Source organism: Podarcis raffonei, chromosome 2 (genome assembly GCF_027172205.1).
Source record: "Podarcis raffonei isolate rPodRaf1 chromosome 2, rPodRaf1.pri, whole genome shotgun sequence".
Taxonomy (NCBI): domain Eukaryota; kingdom Metazoa; phylum Chordata; class Lepidosauria; order Squamata; family Lacertidae; genus Podarcis; species Podarcis raffonei.
In genome coordinates this window covers 105,246,163-105,267,389 of record NC_070603.1, presented here as the reverse complement: position 1 = coordinate 105,267,389, position 21,227 = coordinate 105,246,163, and the positions used below count along the sequence as shown (strand labels likewise).

Below are 21,227 nucleotides of genomic sequence, written 5' to 3'. Positions count from 1 at the left end.
AATTGCTTATCCAGGGAAGGCCTCAGCTGTTGTAGACATTTAAAGCACTAGGATACAACAAGCTGTCATGGCTTCTCCTCAAAGAATCCTGGGAACTGTGGTTTGTTAAAGGTGCTGTGAGTTGTTAGGAGATCCCCTATTCCAGGCTTCCTCAACCTCGGCCCTCCAGATGTTTTTGGCCTACAACTCCCATGATCCCTAGCTAGCAGGACCAGTGGTCAGGGATGATGGGAATTGTAGTCTCAAAACATCTGGAGGGCTGAGGTTGAGGAAGCCTGCCCTATTCCCTTTTGAGAGCTATAGTTCCCAGTATCGTCTAGCAATCAACCCCTTACCTCAGGGAATGCTGGGAATTGTAGTTCTGCGAGCGGGAAGAGGGAGTCTCCTCACAGCACCCTTAACAAACCAGAGCTCCGACTTTGGAGCTGGCACTTCGAAGCCCCGGCGATCAGCACAGGGTGAAAGCAGCTCCTCTGAGATCCCTGTGACATGGGATTCACAGGAGGAGAGCCCCACTCACCTGTCAAGCTTGGCCTGCCCATCAAATCCTTATGTTAAGACCCTAGAGGCCGGGGTGGTTAACCTGTAGCCTTCTAGGTGACTGCAACCCTCATAATTTCTGGCTGGAGGGCCACTTGTGTGGGACAGAATGCAAAAGAAATTATTTGGCATTTAGGAAGAAGTTGCCTTAGGGGAGACAGGAGAGAGACTCAGACATGTTGAGGGGGAGGTAATTGGTTTGTTTTGCATGGATACAGCTGCCAAGCTACTCAACTGCCTCATTTCTTGAGTCAGAACGACTGGATCTGTATCCACCACCCATGGGCTGGTTCATGACTAGGGGTCTTCCAGATTTCACGGTCTTGCCCCTGTTACCATTTGCTGATCGCAATGGGACTTTTTGTGTTTGGGATGGGTTTCTGGAAGACACTTGTGCATGGATTTTTTTTAATGTGTGTAGATCAGTGCACACTGACCAACGCACAGTCTTCACAGTAAGGCCCTATTCCGATGACACGGCTTGTGTGACTCTGCTGTGAGTATGAGACCACCGACGGCTTCGCTCCCAAGGGTCATAGGAATGTGCAAACCCGCCTCCTTCTTTGATGTTTTTGGAGTGGTCTTGGGCTAAGGGGTGGGCAATTTCAAAAGTCTTTATACAGACGTCATATAAAGTCTTTATAGGGACTTGCACACCTTTGTTGGGGGTCTCTCCTACCTCCTTGCAAGTAGGGGAGGGAACTCTGTTGCAAAGGAATAATATTGATAATTTATTATTTATACCCTGCCCATCTGGCTGGGTTTCCCCAGCCATTCTGGGCGGCTTCCAGCAAAATATTAAAATACAGGCCAGACACCCACAGTGTCCATTTGAGGCCCCTTTTCTTTCAAGAGCAAGAAAGTTGCTTCGAATGCTCCATCTGCTTGACTCCTTAGTGAGGGTTATATTGACTTCTTAGCCTCCACCTTGCCACAGACTGAATTGTGGAATTCCACAAGGAGCTTGGCGGATTCTTTGGGCCTGTCCATCATCATGAAGTGTCCACATTTCTCCAGCATATGCAGTTGGGAGTTGGGGATGCTGGCAGCTAAAATTTCTCCTCCAGAAGGATCAGTGATCTGAAAGAAATGAAAAGAAATTTATGTCTGATGCCCACATTGTTCTCAGCAGCCCAGCCAAAAATTCCGGGACAGAGTGACATAGCATTGCTCCCAGGCATTCATGGGGGTGATAAAGATGACCACCTCTATCTTTATTTTAAAACTACAGGCTGTGTCCCTACTTGCTCTGCTCGCTAATCCCTTGCCATTTCCACCACATTGGGGTTGCGGCGCTCATCTCGCTTTCAGGCCAAGGGAGCCAACGTTTGTCCACGGACAGCTTTCTGGGTCATGTGGCCAGCATTACTGAACTGCTTCTGGCGCAACAGAACACCATGACGGAAACCAGAGAGCATGGAAATGCCATCTACCTTCCCGCCACAGCAGTCTCTATTTATCTACTTGCACTGGTGTGCTTTCAAACTGCTTTCAAACTTCAGCTCTTACTTTAAATCACCACTTCCCCATCTCACTCCCCTGCCATAGCCTCTGGTGTTGTTCAGCCTACATTCTCTTTGGCTTCCCTACCCCAAACCCAGGATTGTGTTGCAGCACCACAAATCCTCCAATGAGGATGTGTGATGACAGCCTTGCATGTTTATGTATATAGGAAGATATAAAGCAGGCTTCTCCAACTTGATGCTCCAGCCTGATGGTTTGGACTACAATGGTGCATTCTGGCTGGGGTGGATGGGAGCTGTAGCCCTAACCATCTGGAGAGCACCAGGGTTGGAAGAACTTATACAAGGGATTAAGATATAAGCAAAATGCTGATTGGGCTGACTCACTGCCACATGATTACAAACTTATGCAATTGTATCTGCATTTAATGAAAGGTTGCTGTAATAACAAGGTGCACAACTGGATGGGGCTGTAATCTATAGAAGAATTGTGTGCCAGTGTCAGACTTGATGAGTTCCTGCCTCTCTTCCTTGTACATCTGAACATGCTGTCCTCTGACATAGAAAAGTACCCTGATTAAGCACAGAAGAACATCAAGGTAAAGGTAAAGGACCCCTGGATGGTTAAGTCCTGTCAAAGGCAACTATGGGGTTGCGGCGCTCATCTCGCTTTCAGGCCAAGGGAGCCGGCGTTTGTCCACAGACAGCTTTCTGGGTCATGTGGCCAGCATTACTGAACTGCTTCTGGCGCAACAGAACACCATGACGGAAACCAGAGTGCATGGAAATGCCATTTACCTTCCCGCCGCAGCAGTACCTATTTATCTACTCGCACTGGTGTGCTTTCAAACTGCTAGGTTGGCAGAAGCTGGGGCAGAGCAATGGGAGCTCACCCCACTGCTGTTGGTTTCTGTTTGTTGCCACTGTGCAGTGCTTGGAGTCACAAGACTCTGTTTTGCATTCCGGCCATTCCAGGCTGTTGGAAGTCTCACGGGAGACGGATGTGATGTTACTGGTTTCCTGTTCCTTTGTTTTCCACTTGCTCTCTGCTTTCACAGAGAGAGCATGCATATTTCTTTTCTGTCTGCACAGCGAGAGATAAAGCCTGGCAGTGTAGCTCATATTTCTCATCCCTTCTGCTGCTTTGATACTCTACTGAATGGTGAACGTGCCTGGAGCCTTATCAAAGGCTCAGGTCGTTAATCATCATCGGAGGAGATTCCAAAGGCTCAACCGGAGGAGTAGCTCAGTCGTAGCGGAGATTCCGACAATTGCAGGGATTTGAACCACCAACCTTCTGATCGGCAAGCCCAAGAGGCTTAGTGTTTTAGACCACAGCGCCACCCACACCCCCCATACAAGAACTTCTAATGTGACCTCTGCATCTCCGCTCGGTAGACTGAAACCACCAGCAGCCAGACATTTTCTTAAGCATCTCTCGCTGCCCTAGCTCCTAACAGCAACACCCTCTGGAACCAACAAACTTCCATTGACGAGTGGTTCTCTCATTTTTTGTTACATGGCTCTAGCCGCAAGGTGGGTGGGTGTTTCTTTGTACAATATCTCAAATTTTGTTTTCCAGCCCTGGCTCCTTCTGGAAGTGCTAGCTGGGTCTCCATGCATTCAAGGAATGTGTGTCTATAGCAGTGCCAATGAGCACCTCCACCATACCTGGGTAACACCCTGTAGAGCCTCTCCCCCCCCCCCCAGGGCTGGGGACTTTGCTTTTCAGCTGCTTATGGAATGTACTAGCTGCTTTTCTGAATGCAGAGAATAACAGTTCGCAGAACAGTTCAAAGTAACAATGGAGTAATTCAAAATATCGGCTAGGACTTAAAGTGATTGTTGGCTTTTAAGCTGCACCCAGCCATTAGCACAGCAAAAGAAAGCAGAGCACACACACACACACAAGCACACTAACCTTGTCGTCCATTCCCCAAATAATCTGTGTGGGAGCCTTGATCTTGCTCATGTTGTCAAGAAGGGTGTACCTGGACTCCTCAGAGATACAGTCCAGCAAACCTTTCCCAGTAAAAAAAGCAAAATTAGACTTCTTTCAGTCACCACATTTTTCTCTGCACATTTTAGGGTTGCCTCTTACATTTGTCCTGCTCAGAGCAGGCCCATTGAAATGGACTAACTCGGGTTCATTGATTTCAGTGGGTCTGCTCTGAATATATCTTAGCCGAATACAACCCTTTGCTTCCTAAGGTGTGTGCCTGTTTCGCAACCTGGCGAACCGTTGTCCTTATTCTCATTCTCATTATGACTGACACTTCAAAATAAAATGAATAAAATGTCTATTAAAACATCGAAAGCTGTTCAGAAAGGGTGTGCCACAAATACTGCAGAGATAACTGCATCCATTGGCCTAGTTTGCATGCCATGGTAAGCCGCAGGGCGGCTCACTGTAACCACTTCCTCTCGCTTTCGCCAGCACCCGGAAGAAACCTGGCTCTGCCAAGGTGCCAGGGAACATTGGGAAGCCAGCGATTTCCAGGGTCCTTGATGCCAGAACTCTGGAAAACCACCTGTGGCAGGACAGCTGCTAGAAGAATGATGGACAGTAGGGGCCAGCAGAATGGAATGTTGGGAGAAGTTTGAGTGACAGGCAGAGAGAGACAGAGTCCATTGGAAAATGACAGACTGTGGGGGATAGAGAGGCTTGTGGGGCAGGGAGGAATATGAGGAAGACATTGTAATGGTTATAGGGGTTGCTCGTGCGTAAGTTGCCGCCACTCCTGGCTAGGTTACCTAGTTAAACCCTTTCTGTCTGGACAGCCCTTCACTTCGTGGCTGTTTCAGTCGCTGGCAGAATCCGTCAGTGGGCGTTTCTTGAACTTCTTCCAGCAAAGAAGTTCTTTGACGCCAAGTCTCTGCCTACTCTCCCTGCGCGGAAGTCTTCTGCGCAGGGTGGGTGTGGGCAGCGGAGGACCTGTGCTCTCCCCACTGGTCTCCGGCGAGGAGTCCTGGAGCCCCTTTGCCGATTCCCCCATCTGCCCCCCTTCACCCCTGGTGTTACGCTGATTTCCTTCCCCAGCAGATGGGCTGCCTCTCCCCCTGCTGGGCCCCTCTCCAGCATCGCTCTGGAGCCTTGCCTCCGCCTCTGGCTCTGATGGCAGTTCCCTGACATCCACCTCCCCCCCCAGGACCCCCTCCACCCCCGGCCCGACCTTCTGACCCAACTTCGTCCCTTTCCTCGGCCGACGATGCGGGGAATCCCCGGAAGGAGCTGTCGCCATCCTCTGAGGATTCAAAACCTGCTTCCCACCCGCTCCGATCTCTTCCCGTGGGGTGGGCCTCCCAGTCTGATTCTTCTCCCTCTGACGCCTCCCCTCCCTCCTCTTCAGAGGCAGGAAAACCCACAAAGTCCTCTTCGTCGTCTATGGTTCCAAATTCTTCCTCCCAGAATCTCGCTAGTGGTTTTGGTTTATCTGGGAACAGGCTGTGGAACTCCTCCACAAGATACCCGTCATTGATTGCCTACGCGGGAACCCACGTGTTTTCTGACCTGGGTTCTCCCTCCCAAGCTACCAAATACTCCACCTGGCGCCCTCGCCACCTTGAATCGAGTATTTCCGTGGCTTGGTTGTGGTGTTCCCTCTCCTCTACCTGCGGGTGGGTGGTGACTCCTCCCTCCTGCCCCGGAAATTCCCGCCCCTCCCTGTACGGTGTGAGTAGGGACCTATGGAACACCGGGTGTATCTTCATGCTGTCAGGCAACTTGAGCTTGAATGCCACGGGGTTCACCTGCTGTGTTACCTCAAAAGGTCCCAGCCGCCTCGGCTGCAACTTCTTGCAACCTCCCTTAAAGGGTAACCCTTGGGTGGACAACCACACTCGGTCTCCCACCCGTATGGCCTCCCCCTCCCGACAGTGCTTGTCTGCCTGCCTCTTGTAAACTTCCTTGGCCCGCTCCAAGTTCATCTTGAGTTGCTGGTGCAAGGCCTCCATTTCTTCCACAAACTGCTCTGCCGCAGGTACACTCCATCCTTCCCCCCCCCTTCCCGGGAAGGCCCTGGGGTGACACCCATAATTGGCCATGAACGGGCTCATTCCCGTGGACACATGTTCAGCGTTATTGTATGCAAATTCAGCCAGCGCTAGTTTCTCAACCCAATCGTTCTGTCTCTCGCTGACGTAGCAGCGTAGGTATTGCTGGAGTATACTGTTCGCTCTTTCTGCTTGCCCGTTGGTTTCCGGGTGTCTCGCTGTCGAGAAGCCCACCTCGACCTGCAGCAAGCTCATGAGCTTCCTCCAGAACCGGGAAGTAAATTGTTTCCCGCGATCCGAGATGACCCTCGAGGGAGCCCCATGCAGCCTGAAGATGTGATCCACAAACAACCTGGCTGTTTCCTCTGCCGTATACCGCATGTGAGCAAGCTATGAAATGGCACATTTTTGTCAGTAGATCGACTACTACCATGACTGCTGTCTTCCCCCTTGACTTGGGCAAATCTGTCATAAAATCGATGGACACCACCTCCCGGGGTCTTCCCGGCGTGGGTAAGGGTTCCAGTAACCCTGCGGGGGCAGCACTCTCCCCCTTTGCCCTCTGGCAGCGGTCGCACCCCCGTACATATTCCCGTACATCTTCCCTTACCCTTGGCCACCAGAACTGCCTGGTGACAAGCAGCATGGTTTTGTGCTGTCCAAAGTGCCCCGCTGTTGGGCTGTTGTGGAGTTGTTTGAGTACCTTTCTCCTCAAGGTCTCCCCCGGTACGTACAGTGCCCCCTTATAGTACAGTAGCCCTTCCTTTTCCTCAAACCCTCCATGGTTTTCCCTTCCGTCCCGGAGTTCCCTGATTTTAGTTTGAGCGAACTCGTCGTTTCTAGTAAGCCCGGCCAGTTCTCGTTTCCCAACCAACGCTCCCCCACACACCCATCGGTTCTCGGGGATCACGTGTCGGACCTCCGGCGGTCCCTCTCCTTCCATGTACTCCGGCTTCCGGGAGAGAGCATCTGCTCTTACGTTTTCCTCTCCCGGCACGTACCGGATCTCGAAGGAAAACTTGGAGAACTCCTGTGCCCATCGAATCTGTCTCTGGTTGAGTACTCGCGCAGTCCTCCAGTATTCCAAGTTCTTGTGATCCGTACAAACCTGGATCTTGTGCTGCGCCCCTATTAACAGATGTCTCCATCGGCGAAATGCTGCATAGATTGCAAGCAGTTCGCAGTCATACACCGTGTAGTTTTGCTCCGACTTGCTCAGCTTCCTCGAGAAAAAGGCACACGGCCTCCACCCCTGCTGGGCCCCTGGCTGCAAAAGTACCACTCCGATGGCTTGGTCTGACACGTCGGTCTCCAGCCTCATGGGCTTCTCCAGATCCACGTGCAGGAGCTGTTCTTCCGAAGCGAACACCTTCTTCAGTCTTTCAAAGGATTGCTGGGCACTCTCTGTCCAGGCGAACTTCTTTTTGCTACTGAGACAATCTGTGATGGGCGCTGTCAGGTGGGCGAAGTTCTTGATGAACTTCCTGTAGAAGTTGCTGAACCCTAGGAACCTCTGCACGTCCTTCCGGGTTTTGGGGGCCTTCCATTCCAGCACCGCCTGCACCTTGCTTGGGTCCATAGCTAGGCCCTTGTCTGACAACTTGTACCCCAGAAACTCGACCTCTCTGGCGTGAAATTGGCATTTTTCCAGCTTGACCCACAACTGGTGCTTCTGCAGTCTCTTTAGCACTTCCCTGACGTCTCTGACATGTTGCTTCTCATTGTCAGAATAGATTAAGACGTTGTCCAAAAAGGCTACGCAGTTCTTGTACGATGATAATAATAATAATAATAATAATAATAATAATAATAATAATAATAATAATTTATTTATACCCCACCCATCTGGCTGAGTTTCCCCAGCCACTCTGGGTGGCTCCCAATCAAGTGTTAAATATTAAATATTAAAAACTTCCCTAAACAAATCCGCCTTCAGATGTCTTTTAAAGATAGGAAAGCTGCTTATTTCCTTCACATTTGAAGGGAGGGCGTTCCACAGGGTGGGCGCCACTACCAAGAAGGCCCTCTGTTAGGGAGAGAGAGTTTGGATTTGATATCCTGCTTTAACACTACCCTAAGGAGTCTCCAAGTGGCTAACAATCTGCTTTTCCCTTCCTTCCCCACAACAAACACTCTGTGAGGTGAGTGGGGCTGCGAGACTTCAAGTGTGACTAGCCCAAGGTCACCCAGCAGCTGCAGGTGGAGGAGCGGGGAATCGAACCCGGTTCACCAGATTATGGGTCCACCGCTCTTAACCACTACACCACACTGGCTTTATGGACAAGTGTTATGAGTTGTGGAGATGGTTATTCTGAACCAATAAACTATCCATTTTGGCATCATTACTGGTGTGATTCATTCACGACAACAGAGCTGAAGATAACATAGTATTTCTCTAATAGTGGGAAGAAGTCTCTGAGGAGGCTTCGCTGTTTAGTTATGTGAAATTACTTTTAAGATATGAATATGAGAAACATCAACATGTATGTCAGTCAGGTATGCAAGTCAAAGAGCTGTGACTGGCTGCAATTGCATATTTGGAGTTATCTCACTAGAAGCCTTTTTTTGGTCACTGTTGCACTTACATTTTTTAAATATTGCGTAATGTGGAATCTGATAGTCCAGAAATCCCTGCATGAACTATGGAGGGAAAACAAAGAGATGTCAGAGTCACAGGAAGCACATTGTTATGTACTGAAGTTCTCACCCTGGGCCAGCGGGGGGATACTGTAGATAGTTATGCAAATTAAGGATCAAAAGTGACGTTAAGTGATTGGATAGTTTGTATGCAAATGAAGGATCGAAAGTGACGTTCAGTGATTGGCTAGTTACAGAAAATGGTTACTGCTGCATTCTAGTGGAGCTCTATATAAGCAGGCTGACTGAGCTCCTCAGTTCAGTCCTGTTCCAGCTTACAAAATAAAGAGCTGCTTTGGAAGAATCGCTGTGTCGTCTGATATGTTCGCCCACAACCTAACACATGTGACAGGCAGTTAAACGATAGTTCACTTAGTATGAACTTGCAGTGTGTAAATCAGGGGTTGAGAATTCAACATCTATCAGCCCCAGCCAGAAAAACCTCCAAGCTTCCTAGACTTGTCTTCCTTCACCTGACGTGCTGATCTTCAGATTAGACTGATAATCTTAGGGTTGCTGACCTCAATTCCTCCTTCCTTTCCTCCTTCTCCAGGCCTCCTTAATGATAGCAGACATACTTGGGAGATCCAAGCATAGCTTATTGTATCTCCATCTAAGATCCTTATTCTAGCAAACGTGTATTTCCAACAGTAAACGTTAGCTTTTTTATTTTCCAAAACCTGGAGTCTAAGTGTGATGGTATCCAGGGTGAAGCATGCTCCGCCAGCAGGGACTCTGTATTCAGTTTGGCTTCTGCTGGGCATTCAACTCAAATGCCAACAGTCTCAGCACGCGCCCCCTGGTCACCCTTCCTATTTACTCTCCCTTTTGGATTTCAGCCTGTGGCTTTTCTGACTATGACAACAAAACAGTTCAGGGAAGGGAGAAAGGGCTGCAGAGATATTTAGCTCAGAGAACTACCAACTGCAGACAGCTGCTTCTTTACCTGTTTGTTTACATTTTTGGGAACGTGGTATAGGGAGAGTGCCATGGTTTCTTCTACCTCCTTTACAGTCAAAGGAAGGCAAGGTATCTTACACAAGCTCTTAGTCTTACTCAGCTCCAACAATTGCTTGGCAACCTCGTTCTCTGTGCCATACTGCAGACCTAAGGTTCGGGAGATAAAGCACACGGCTGAATTTGCGGGCGAACAAATCCAGAAGGCGAGATTGAGATCCCGGATCTGGTCCACGGCCACCCGCTCAAGAACTTTGCCCAAGGAAGGGAGATTAGCAACTGGCTTTTCCAAATTTTCCAAATTCGGGGAGGGTTTCTTGAGGAGTGGTTTTCCTACAACCTCCTTCAAGCAGGCAAGGACCACCCTCCTCGCAAGGAGGCATTTATACATACATACATACATACATACATACCCTACTCATCTGGCTGGTTTTCTCCAGCCACTCTGCATGGCTTCCAACACATATAAAAACATAATAAAATGTCAAACATTAAAAACTTCCCCATACAGGGCTGCCTTCAGATGTCTTCTGAAAGTCAGGTAGTTGTTTATTTCCTTGACATCTGATGGGAGGGCGTTCCGCAGGGCGGGTGCCACCACTGAGAAGGCCCTCTGCCTGGTTCCCTGTAACCTCACTTCTCATAGTGAGGGAACTACTAGAAGGCCCTCAGTGCTGGACCTCAGTGTCCGGGCTGAATGATGGGGGTGAAGGCACTCCTTCAGGTATACTTCCCTGCCCCAGCCAGCTGTCCTCTCCCTGCTATTTTTTATCAGCCATGATGGGCAAGGGTCCAGAGCGCAAGGGGTCACCCTGACTGATCCAAGCACTATGCCCACATCCTTGAGCCTTGTTAACTGAAACTCATAAAAACAATTGAGACAATGAGGGCAAAAATAACAAAAAAGGAAGAAGCTAAACAATACCCCAAATGCAATCCTATGCATGTTCTTAACCTGAAGCACCACTTTAGCTAATGGGGCCTCCCGCTACTGCCGTGCCGCCGGAGCATGATTTCTGTTCTCATCCTGAAGCAAAGTTCTTAACCTGAGGTACTATTTCTGGGTTAGCGGAGTCTGTAACCTGAAGTGTATGTAACCTGAAGCGTATGTAACCTGAAGCGTATGTAACCCGAGGTACCACTGTATAGGATTGCAGCCTTATGGCACAACCCTAGGCTTACCTAATCAGATATAAATCACCTTGAATTCAGTGGGACTTGTTTGCAGTGTTAGACTTGCTGGGCAAAGGAGGGATAAGCGGCGCACACTCACCTGCTGGGCACATGAAGGATAAGCAGCAGACCTCAGATGGATACCAAGCAGCATAAGTGCCTGCAATCATTCCACCCATGGACATGCCAACCAGGTGGAAAGGCTTTTGGTTCAGACCAGTGCACTCAACAAACTGAAAGAAGACACACGGGTGGAGATGTTGTGCTGTCTTCCAGCTCTCCAGCACTCTTTGCAGGTACTCCCAAGAAGACTTGGGGCTCTTGTCACAGATTCTAGCTGACATAAGATGGGTTGGGAAAACGTGGGAGATCCTACTGTTGCCTCTACAGTGGTACCTCAGGTTAAGTACTTAATTCGTTCCAGAGGTCCATTCTTAACCTGAAACTGTTCTTAACCTGAAGCACCACTTTAGCTAATGGGGCCTCCTGCTGCCGCCACACGATTTCTGTTCTCATCCTGAGGTAAAGTTCTTAACCCGAGGTATTATTTCTGGGTTGGCGGAGTCTGTAACCTGAAGCGTATGTAACCCGAGGTACCACTGTACTGCTTTTCCCAGGATGCCAAAGGGAGAGCGGAAGTGGTGGCACTCAAAGGCCTGCTGCGCAATGCTGCTTGCTCCCCAGATATCCCAGGCGCAGATCAGAGCGGGGACCGCCTTCCGTGACGCTGACCACCTTCCCATTGGCTGCAGGAAGCTCCTGTGTGCGCGCGCACTCACACCCTCCAGCCCACTGTGGCGTCTGCGAGACTGTGAAATGGCCCAAACCTCAAAAACTTTGCTGACCCCTGGTTCAGGTAGACCACCAGGGACCAGAGTCCTACTGGTTTCTCCCTGGGGGGGGGGGAATCAACCAACTGGTGAGTTAAAGTGGCAAAGCTGCAATGAATAGTGCATGTAAGTGGTTTCACCAACAGATGAAAGTTAATTCGGCAGCAGTAATCTTCTTTGCAGGAATTTTGACACTACAGTGATGCAGAAACAGGATTCCCCTCCAGCAAATAAAAAGAAGGCAGGCATTTTTACCAGAACCTCTCACTTGCCAGCCTTCAAGGGGCTGTGCACCTGTGGACAGCTAAGGGCAAAGACTTACCTGGTGTACCCTTTCCACCTGAGCAGCTGCTGTGTAGCTCTCCTCTCCCTGCAAGTGAATGCTTTCGCCATGGCCAGGCATGTCAAGGCAAATGAAGTGGAGATCCTTGGGAAAGAGCTGTGGAAAGATGGAACCAGGAAAGAAACTAAGCAATCGAAGCAATTTGCCTTGATAAGTGAGAATTTAAAACAAGAAAACACCTGGGGAGCCTTTGTCTTGAAAACTGCTCATGAGAGAGGGCTGCGTTTTCACAGGTTTGCAGACAGCAAGGAAGAGAACCACACAGGTTCTTGTGTAAGGGCTGGTTCTGAGCATTTCTCTCACCATATACTGGAAATCACTTCTGCACTGTCTTCTCTCTTTACCTAGGCTATTGACCCTTAATTTGAAGGGTGGCATTGTGGCCTCTTTTAGTGGGGCAGGATCCTGAAGCCCTGATCTGCAGAAGCTAGACTGGTGACTGGGAGTGGCTGCAGAGACCACATAACACCGATCCTGAAAGACCTATATTGGCTCCCAGTACGTTTCCGAGCACAATTCAAAGTGTTGGTGCTGACCTTTAAAGCACTAAGCAGCCTCGGCCCAGTGTACCTGAAGGAGCGTCTCCACCCCCATCGTTTGGCCCGGACACTGAAGTCCAGCTCCGAGGGCCTTCTGGCGGTTCCCTCACTGCAAGAAGTGAGGTTACAGGGAACCAGGCAGAGGGCCTTCTTGGTGATGGCATCTGCCCTGTGGAACGTCCTCCCATCAGATATCAAGGAAATAGACAACTATCTGACTTTTAGAAGACATCTGAAGGCAGCCCTGTATCGGGAAAATTTTAATATCTAATGTTTTACAATTTTTTTATTTACTGTAAGCCGCCAAGAATGGCTGGGTTAAACCAGCCACGTGGGCAGGGTATAAATAAAAGGAGGAGGAAGAGGAGGAGGAGGAGGAGGAGGAGGAGGTCCCAGGCCCTGAACAGCAAAATGGGAACATACTTCAACTGTGCCTAACCACATGTCTTTGCTGACAGAGAACCCATGAAGCATCAGCATGGCTGGTTGGGGTCCAGGCTTTCCACGGCAGAAGTAACAGAACCGGTAGTCCTTGAAGGTGGCATATTTTACCTCCACCCCGGTCTGCCAGCGTTTGAACCTACAAGTAAAGAGAGAAAAGAGAGGAAGATAAAGGAGATAATGCACAGGAAGGATGTTTTGCAGGGAATCAACGCGATGGTTTTGTAGAGGTCATTTATCATTGCCAGACCCGTATCTTCGCTTTAAGACAGATGTTGCAGCCTGCATGCTGCCCTCAGTGATTTACGTATAAGCTAAACAAGCTATAGTGCAGTTGGAGGGAAGAACAAGTAACTCACCATGGCGCTGCAACTTCTAAGTTGGAATTGTAATGGACTTAACTCCCCTCGAAAGAGAAAAAGTGTCTTTCATATATTAAGAAAAGAACAACTGGACTTGATCTGTTTACAGGAAACACATGTAATGAGGCTACACAGGAAAATATTTATTAATAAGAGATTGGGACAAGAATTTATTTCATCTGACAAGGTCAAAAAGAGAGGAGTGGTGATATATGCAAAGGAGAAACTTTCACCGAAACAAATCTTTAAGGATGAACAAGGAAGATATTTGGCTATTGAAATTCAACTTCAAGGAGAGAAATTTCTGATTGTAGGGGTGTATGCACCGAACAAGGGGAAATCTGAATTTTTTAAGAAGTTGCATGAGGTTCTTCTGGACTATATGGACTATAATATAATCTTGATGGGGGATATGAATTGAGTTGTTTCCACAAATATGGACAAGGCACAAAAACAGGTAATCACCAAAGATGGTAGATTACCAAAGACTTTTTTTGAATTGACTGACAATATGGACTTGATCGACATTTGGAGAACTAAGAACCCCCTAGGGAGAGAGGGAACTTTCTTCTCTGAAGCTAAGATGACCTGGACTAGAATTGACCAAATCTGGATTACTAGAGGAATGGCACCAAAGATAAAAAAAGTGGAAATCTGCCCTAAAACTTGCTCAGACCATAATGCTGTAAAGATGGAGATGAAGCAAATAACACCCGGTTCCTTTAGATGGAGGATGAATGACACTCTATTTAGAGATGAAGAAGTATACAAAAAGGCCCAAAAAACTTTGAGAGATTATTTTGAAATAAATATGACTACTAATGTCGAAAAAAGAGTAATCTGGGATGCTAGTAAAGCTGTGATGAGAGGGTTCCTGATTCAACAGAATGCAATAAAGAAGAGAAGCCGAAATGAGAAAAAGGATAAAATTCTGGAGAAAATAAAAGAAGGAGAGAAAAAACAGAGTAAAGCCAAAGTCACAGGAGATCTTGAAAGAAATAAAGTTATTTCAAGTACAATACATGGAATTGATGAATCAGGAAATAGAATGGAAAATTAAACAAATGAGACAGAAGACATTTGAATCAGCGAATAAATGTGGGAAACTACTAGCTAGTCTGAAAAAAACTAGTCTGAAAAAAAGACAAAAATTAAATACTATTACAAATTTAGAAGTAGAAGGAAAAGATATACATAACCCAATTGAGATTAGAAATTGCTTCCAGAAGTATTTTAAACAATTATATGCACAAGGGCCACAGAACGAAATGGACATAGACCGATTTTTGAAGATAAATGGATTACAAAAAATTTCACAAGAAAGTAAATTAATGTTGAATTGCAAAATATCTGACCAGGAGATAGAAGGTGCCATTCAAAATATGCAACTAGGCAAGTCTCCAGGACCGGATGGGTTGACTTCCAGTTATTACAGATCTTTGAAAGAGTGGCTATTACAACCTTTGAAGGAAGTCTGCAATGAAATCTTGGAAGGGAAAAGGGCACCAGAATCGTGGAAAGAAGCCTATATTACACTAATACCAAAAACAGAGACTGAAAAGACTCAACTTAGGAACTACCGTCCCATATCCTTATTAAATGTGGATTACAAAATCTTTGCTGATATTTTGGCTAAGAGACTGAAAAAAGTACTGATTGAGGAGATTCATAAGGACCAAGCGGGCTTTCTTCCGGGAAGACATCTTTCTGACAACTTGAGGAATATAATTGACATTTTGGAAAAGCTAGAAGTGAACATAAATACTAAAGCAGTTTTGATATTTGTGGACGCGGAGAAAGCCTTTGACAATATTTCTTGGAGTTTTATGAAAAAGAACCTACAGGGTATGGGGGTAGGCCATGGTTTTGAGAATGGTATAGGTGCAATATATTCAGAACAAACGGCCAAACTAATTGTAAATAATGTGGTTACAGAACAATTCAAGATAGAAAAAGGGACACGACAGGGATGCCCAATTTCCCCTTTGCTCTTTATATCGGTCCTGGAGGTTTTGCTGAATATGATTAGAAGGGACCGGATGGTTAAAGGTATACAGGTCGGAGCTAAACAGTTCAAATTGAGAGCATTTGCAGATGATCTAGTTTTGACACTGCAGGAGCCAGAATCTAGTACCAAAAGAGTTTTAGAATTAATTCAAGAATTTGGTCAGGTGGCAGGGTTCAAATTGAACAAGCTAAAAACTAAGGTTCTTGAGAAAAATTTAACACCGATTGAAAGGGAGAAGTTTCAGAATGAAACAGGACTGACTGTGGTTAAGAAAGTGAAATACCTGGGGATTAATATGACAACTAAAAATGGGAATTTGTTTAAAGATAATTATGAAAAATGTTGGGCTGAAGTGAAAAAAGATTTAGAAATTTGGTCAAACTTGAAGCTTTCCTTGTTGGGTCGAATTGCAGCTATAAAGATGAATGTATTGCCTAGAATGTTGTTTTTGTTTCAAACACTGCAAATTTTGGACAAAGTGGACTGTTTCAAGAAGTGGCAGAAAGACATTTCTAAATTTGTCTGGCAGGGCAAGAAGCCTAGAATAAAATTTAAGATATTAACTGATATAAAGGAAAGAGGTGGATTTGCCCTGCCAGACTTCAAACTTTATTATGGATCAGCAGCATTCTGCTGGTTGAAAGACTGGCTGCTTCTTGAGAATACAGACATTTTGGATCTTGAAGGTTTTAACAATGTATTTGGGTGGCATGCATATTTGTGGTACGACAAGGTTAAAGCACACAAAGCTTTCAAAAACCATATTGTCAGGAGAGCACTGTTCAATGTTTGGATTAGATATAAGGATCTATTGGAAAATAAAACTCCAAGGTGGTTGTCACCAATGGAGGCTAAGGCTCAGAGAAAACTTAACATGGAGGCCAAATGGCCAAAATATTGGGAAATTTTGGAGCAAGAAGGGGACAGACTGAAATTGCAGAGTTTTGAGAAATTAAAAGATAAAGTGCGAGATTGGGTTGAATGATGTTGGATTGAAATTGAGTGGTTTCTAGCTGTAATGATATAAAGGAATATGAAAAAACGGTTTGGATAGAAAACAAGGTGGTATTGTAATGCTTTAAGTTAAGGATTTGCTGAACAAATAATTTGAAATGGAATACAAGAAGGGGAGGTATGAGGAGGTCAGAGAAATATGTTATTGAAAAGTATGTATTATGAACTATATGTCTTTTTTAATCTTTTTGTTTGTTTTTTGTTTGCATAAAAAATTGAAAACTTTAATAAATATCTTATAAAAAAAAGAAGAAGAAGGTGGCATATTTTACCTCCACCCCGGTCTGCCAGTGTTTGAACCTACAAGTAAAGAGAGAAAAGAGAGGAAGATAAAGGAGATAATGCACAGGAAGGATGTTTTGCAGGGAATCAACGCGATGGTTTTGTAGAGGTCATTTATCATTGCCAGATCCGTATCTTCGCTTTAAGACAGATGTTGCAGCCTGCATGCTGCCCTCAGTGATTTACGTATAAGCTAAACAAGCTATAGCTTAGGGCCCCACTCTCTTGGGGCCCCCAAAAAAATCAAAGGAAAAAATAAACTGGATGTTGTTGTTGTTGTTTAGTCGTTTAGTCGTGTCCGACTCTTCGTGACCCCATGGACTAGAGCACACCAGGCACTCCTGTCCTCCACTGCCTCCCGCAGTTTGGTCAAACTCATGCTGGTAGCTTTGAGAACACTGTCCAACCATCTCGTCCTCTGTCGTCCCCTTCTCCTTGTGCCCTCCATCTTTTCCAACATCAGGGTCTTTTCCAGGGAGTCTTCTTTTCTCATGAGGTGGCCAAAGTATTGGAGCCTCAGCTTCAGGATCTGTCCTTCCAGTGAGCACTCAGGGCTGATTTCCTTCAGAATGGATAGGTTTGATCTCCTTGCGGTCCATGGGACTCTCAAGAGTCTCCTCCAGCACCATAATTCAAAAGCATCAATTCTTCAGCGATCAGCCTTTATGGTCCAGCTCTCACTTCCATACATCATACTGGGAAAACCATAGTTTTAACTATACAGACCTTTGTTGGCAAGGTGATGTCTCTGCTTTTTAAGATGCTGTCTAGGTTTGTCATTGCTTTTCTCTCAAGAAGCAGGAGTCTTTTAATTTTGTGGCTGCTGTCACCATCTGCAGTGATCATGGAGCCCAAGAAAGTAAAATCTCTCACTGCCTTCATTTCTTCCCCCTCTATTTGCCAGGAGGTGATGGGACCAGTGGCCAGGATCTTAGTTACTCCCTGTGGTTACTCCCTGCTTGTGTAATGCTCTCCCCAGGCAGAGATACCTTCAGTAGCTTTGGGCCTCATCAAACCTAAATTTGGGCCTACCCTTAGCATCACTCTTATGTCACGTAACTTGACTTCTTCTCTGGTTTGGGTGAACTCTGTAACTGACCTTGCTGCTAGCGGCAGAGCGTATGCCCACGCTGCCTGGGGTAGGGATGCAGGGCATGCCCTCGGGGGGAGGGCAGGGCGCAGAGGGCGCTCTCTGCGTGTCACAGTTCAGGGTTAGGAGAGGGTTGGGGAAGCTGCTGCCCACTTTCCTCCTCTCCGCCGTCAGGTCAGAGGATCCTATGGAGCTGTGCCAGGCACAAGCGCTGCAGCCGAGGCGCAGCTCTTTCTGGCACGGAGCGAGCCTGCTCTGGGGGCCATAGCTGTCAACTTACAGATTTGAAAATAAGGGACCAGCAGCCTCGAAAATAAGGGATCAGCAGCCAAAATAAAGGATTTTCCAAGCACAGGTATGTTCAACTTCTGAGCCCCTCCAAGCCAAAGGCAGAAAGCCCAGCCAGCAGCCAAACAAAGCCTCAAGCGGTGGTTCCCACAGTGCAGCAACCCGGCAAAGGGGATGCAGCAAGGAAAACCACCGTCACCTCTCTGCTGGGAAGCGCTGAGCAAAGGCAAGTCCCCAGGCAACACGGCCGATTTGATCGGCACAAGGCATGCAAGCTCCACCCCCTACTCGTTCTTAGACTCCTTATTGGGTGAGCAATGCAGCCAAGCAACACAGTTGGAGCCTCCCTCCTCTCTGGCCAGCAGGGAGGAGGGAGAAGAGCTGCTTCCTTTGAAACCTGGAAAATTTAAGGGACATCATCAATAAGGGACAGCAGTGGGACACGGTGCTGGGGTAAGGGACTTTCCTGCCAAATAAGAGACGGTTGACAGCTATGGTGGGGGCACCTGTTTGCACCCCTCTCCAAATTGCATCCGGGACCATGGCACCCCCGGCACCCCCCATGCTATGCCTCTGTTTGCTGCCCATTCGAAATTGCCCAGCTGAAGCCTTCTTAGAAGTGGTAGTTGGTTGCAGATCTGTTTGATATGCTTTGCTCCTGTTGTTTGCAATCTGTAGCTGGTTTTCACCCCCCCCTCAATGTGTTTCCAAACACTTTCTTGAAGATGCTCAGAACTACACACATCTCTGTGTGGTCTCCCCTCTTGGTACCGATCAGGACAATGCCCGCTTTCTATAATCCACCTTTTTAGATTCTGATCTTGCAGCATTACTGTGTGCAGTTGAGACACCACATAGCTGAGGACTGCGGGACCTTTGGGCCTCCAGTTGTCGCTGGACTACAACTCCTACCAGCTCTAGGAAACATGGCCAATGGACAGGGATTACGTTCTGCAACACCTGGCGGGCCAGAGGCTCCCTACCGCTGACCTAATTGCGCAAGGCATGCATATCATTCTGTACATTTTCCAAGAAATATACTTACCGTATCGCTATCTTGATCAATAGTGAAGGCCATTGGAAGTATATTGTGAGAAAAGCCGTCAATAAGATCCCCACAGTGAAACCTATGACTATCAAGAATATCTTGATCAGAGCAAAATCCATGTTTGTGATATTAAGTTTATCCTCTACCTGAAAAGTAAAAATAACAATAATAATCAAAGATAAAAAGGACTAAAGCCAAGTGTTATGATGAAAGGGGAAGAGGACAGGGCATGTAATATTAAGGTTAATGAAATATACTCGGAGTCGAGAGTGGATTTCATGCTCTTTATTCAGCTCATAGTGGTGAGGAGGAATGGGAGTTCCCCCAGAATGTCTGCTTTATATACATTATTTACACAATGGGCCGCACGTGATTGGCTAATTCTGGGATTCTCCTGTAGGCCAATCAGGTTGTGGATTCACTTCCACCTGGAGCTGGATTGGGTGGCTCCTGTGGACCAATCAGACTATTGCTTTCTGAATCCTATTGTTCTAGGACCAATCAGACTGCTGCATTTTGGATCCTATTCTACTCAGTACATAACAGTTAACATGGTTTCTGCTGTAACAGACACCAGTAAATACACTTCTCTTGCAAAATGGGGTTAGTTCAATTTTTGTGTGTTTGCAATCTCTCCTCCCCATTTATATGATTATTTTTTTCTTTTTGTTTTGTATTCCTTGTGTAGCTTGGACTAAAAGTACTTTGATCATTTAATGATCAAAGTATTTTATGACTAAAATCTGTTGCATGCTGGTTAAGAGATTGAGTTTTGAGTAAGGATGTTTTGTTTTGAACCTCACCTCTGCTATGAACTCACTGGGTAGCCTTAGGCAAACTACTCCCAGTCTCAATTATTGCAGATATTAATATTGCACAGCTTGAAGTGTCCGACTCCTTTTGAAACGTAGCATTACCGAGACACATGAGATATCATTCAAAAACTTTACTTGCAGAACTTTCTTCATAACAGAACACAAGACATCAAATGATACCTCCAAAATATCCATACAATATCTTGTGATGTTCAGCACAGGCTCAGCATCTTCGAAATAAAAGAAAATGCCAAACAGACCTATAAGCAAAGCTGTCTCTCCCTACAGCTTCCATTTTGCCTGGACCTGCTTCCCTAAAGAGCCATTGACACATCTTTATTTCCACAGAGCTTGGGAACGAAAGCCAAAGGCTTTCCAAATGGAGATTTGCAACCTAATACCTTTGAGACCTGATCTAAGGTTAACACTGACATGTTAGCTAGCAGAAAACAACAGTAGCTAATTATCAACTCAGTTAAAGGTCAGTGTCCCTTAGAAGACTGCTCCCACTGCTGGTGGGTTGTTCCTGGGTCTGGCATCTGGGGAGGCAGATTGTTCTAGATGGGGTAGAGCTCTCCTTGAAGAAGCACCTTTATAGCTTAGGGGTCCTTCTGGATTCCACTGGAAGACCTAGTGATGGCCATGACAAGTAGTGCCCGCGATGACCATTCCTGGACTGGGATAGCCTGACCACAATTACCCGTGCTCTCACCACCCAGGGCTTTGATTGCTGCAATCTGCTCTACTTAGATGTCCCTGCGAAGACAATTCAGAAGCCTCAACTAGTGCAGATTGCTGCTGCCCTAATGATATTTCTAAGCAGGACCACTTAACAGTGGGCCTATATGTACTGCACTGGTTACCAGTATGCTACCGTGACCAATTCAAGGTCCGGGTATTACCATATAAATCCCCAGAGGACATAGATCCAAATTACTTGAAGGGGCACGTCTCTTGGTATCTGCCAACCTGGGCTTTAAGAACTGTTGAGGATGCCCTCCTCAAAGTCCTGCCCATTGGTGCAGTTTGCTGTGTGGTGTGATAATAATAATAATAATAATAATAATAATAATAATAATAATAATAAATTTTATTTATATCCCGCCCTCCCCAGCCGAAGCCGGGCTCAGGGCGGCTAACAACAATAAAACAATACAAAAGTACAACACAAACAACACTCTAAAATCATTCATTATAAAATTAATTAAATTCAAGCCACTGGCCACCATTGGGCCAGAGCTCCGCGAAGATTGCCGAGGGAGTGAGTCAGGCTGTGCCCTGGCCAAAGGCCTGGCGGAACAGCTCTGTCTTGCAGGCCCTGCGGAAAGATGTCAAGTCCCGCAGGGCCCTAGTCTCTTGTGACAGAGTGTTCCACCAGGTCGGAGCCACAGCCGAAAAAGCCCT

General features: G+C 46.7%; 1 protein-coding gene across 1 annotated transcript; it reads right to left on the bottom strand.

Annotated features, from left to right (window-relative positions):
• Positions 1 to 1,352: 1,352 nt before the first annotated feature.
• Positions 1,353 to 20,239, bottom strand: LOC128408528 (monoacylglycerol lipase ABHD6-like). Its single transcript, XM_053378401.1, has 8 exons — positions 19,006 to 20,239; positions 12,899 to 13,055; positions 11,916 to 12,032; positions 10,864 to 10,996; positions 9,580 to 9,740; positions 8,582 to 8,636; positions 3,925 to 4,025; positions 1,353 to 1,620 (listed from the first exon to the last, which is right to left on the bottom strand). Exons 1-8 carry the CDS (start codon positions 19,125 to 19,127, stop codon positions 1,444 to 1,446), a joined length of 1,023 nt encoding a protein of 340 aa, XP_053234376.1. The 5' UTR covers positions 19,128 to 20,239; the 3' UTR covers positions 1,353 to 1,443.
• Positions 20,240 to 21,227: the final 988 nt, after the last annotated feature.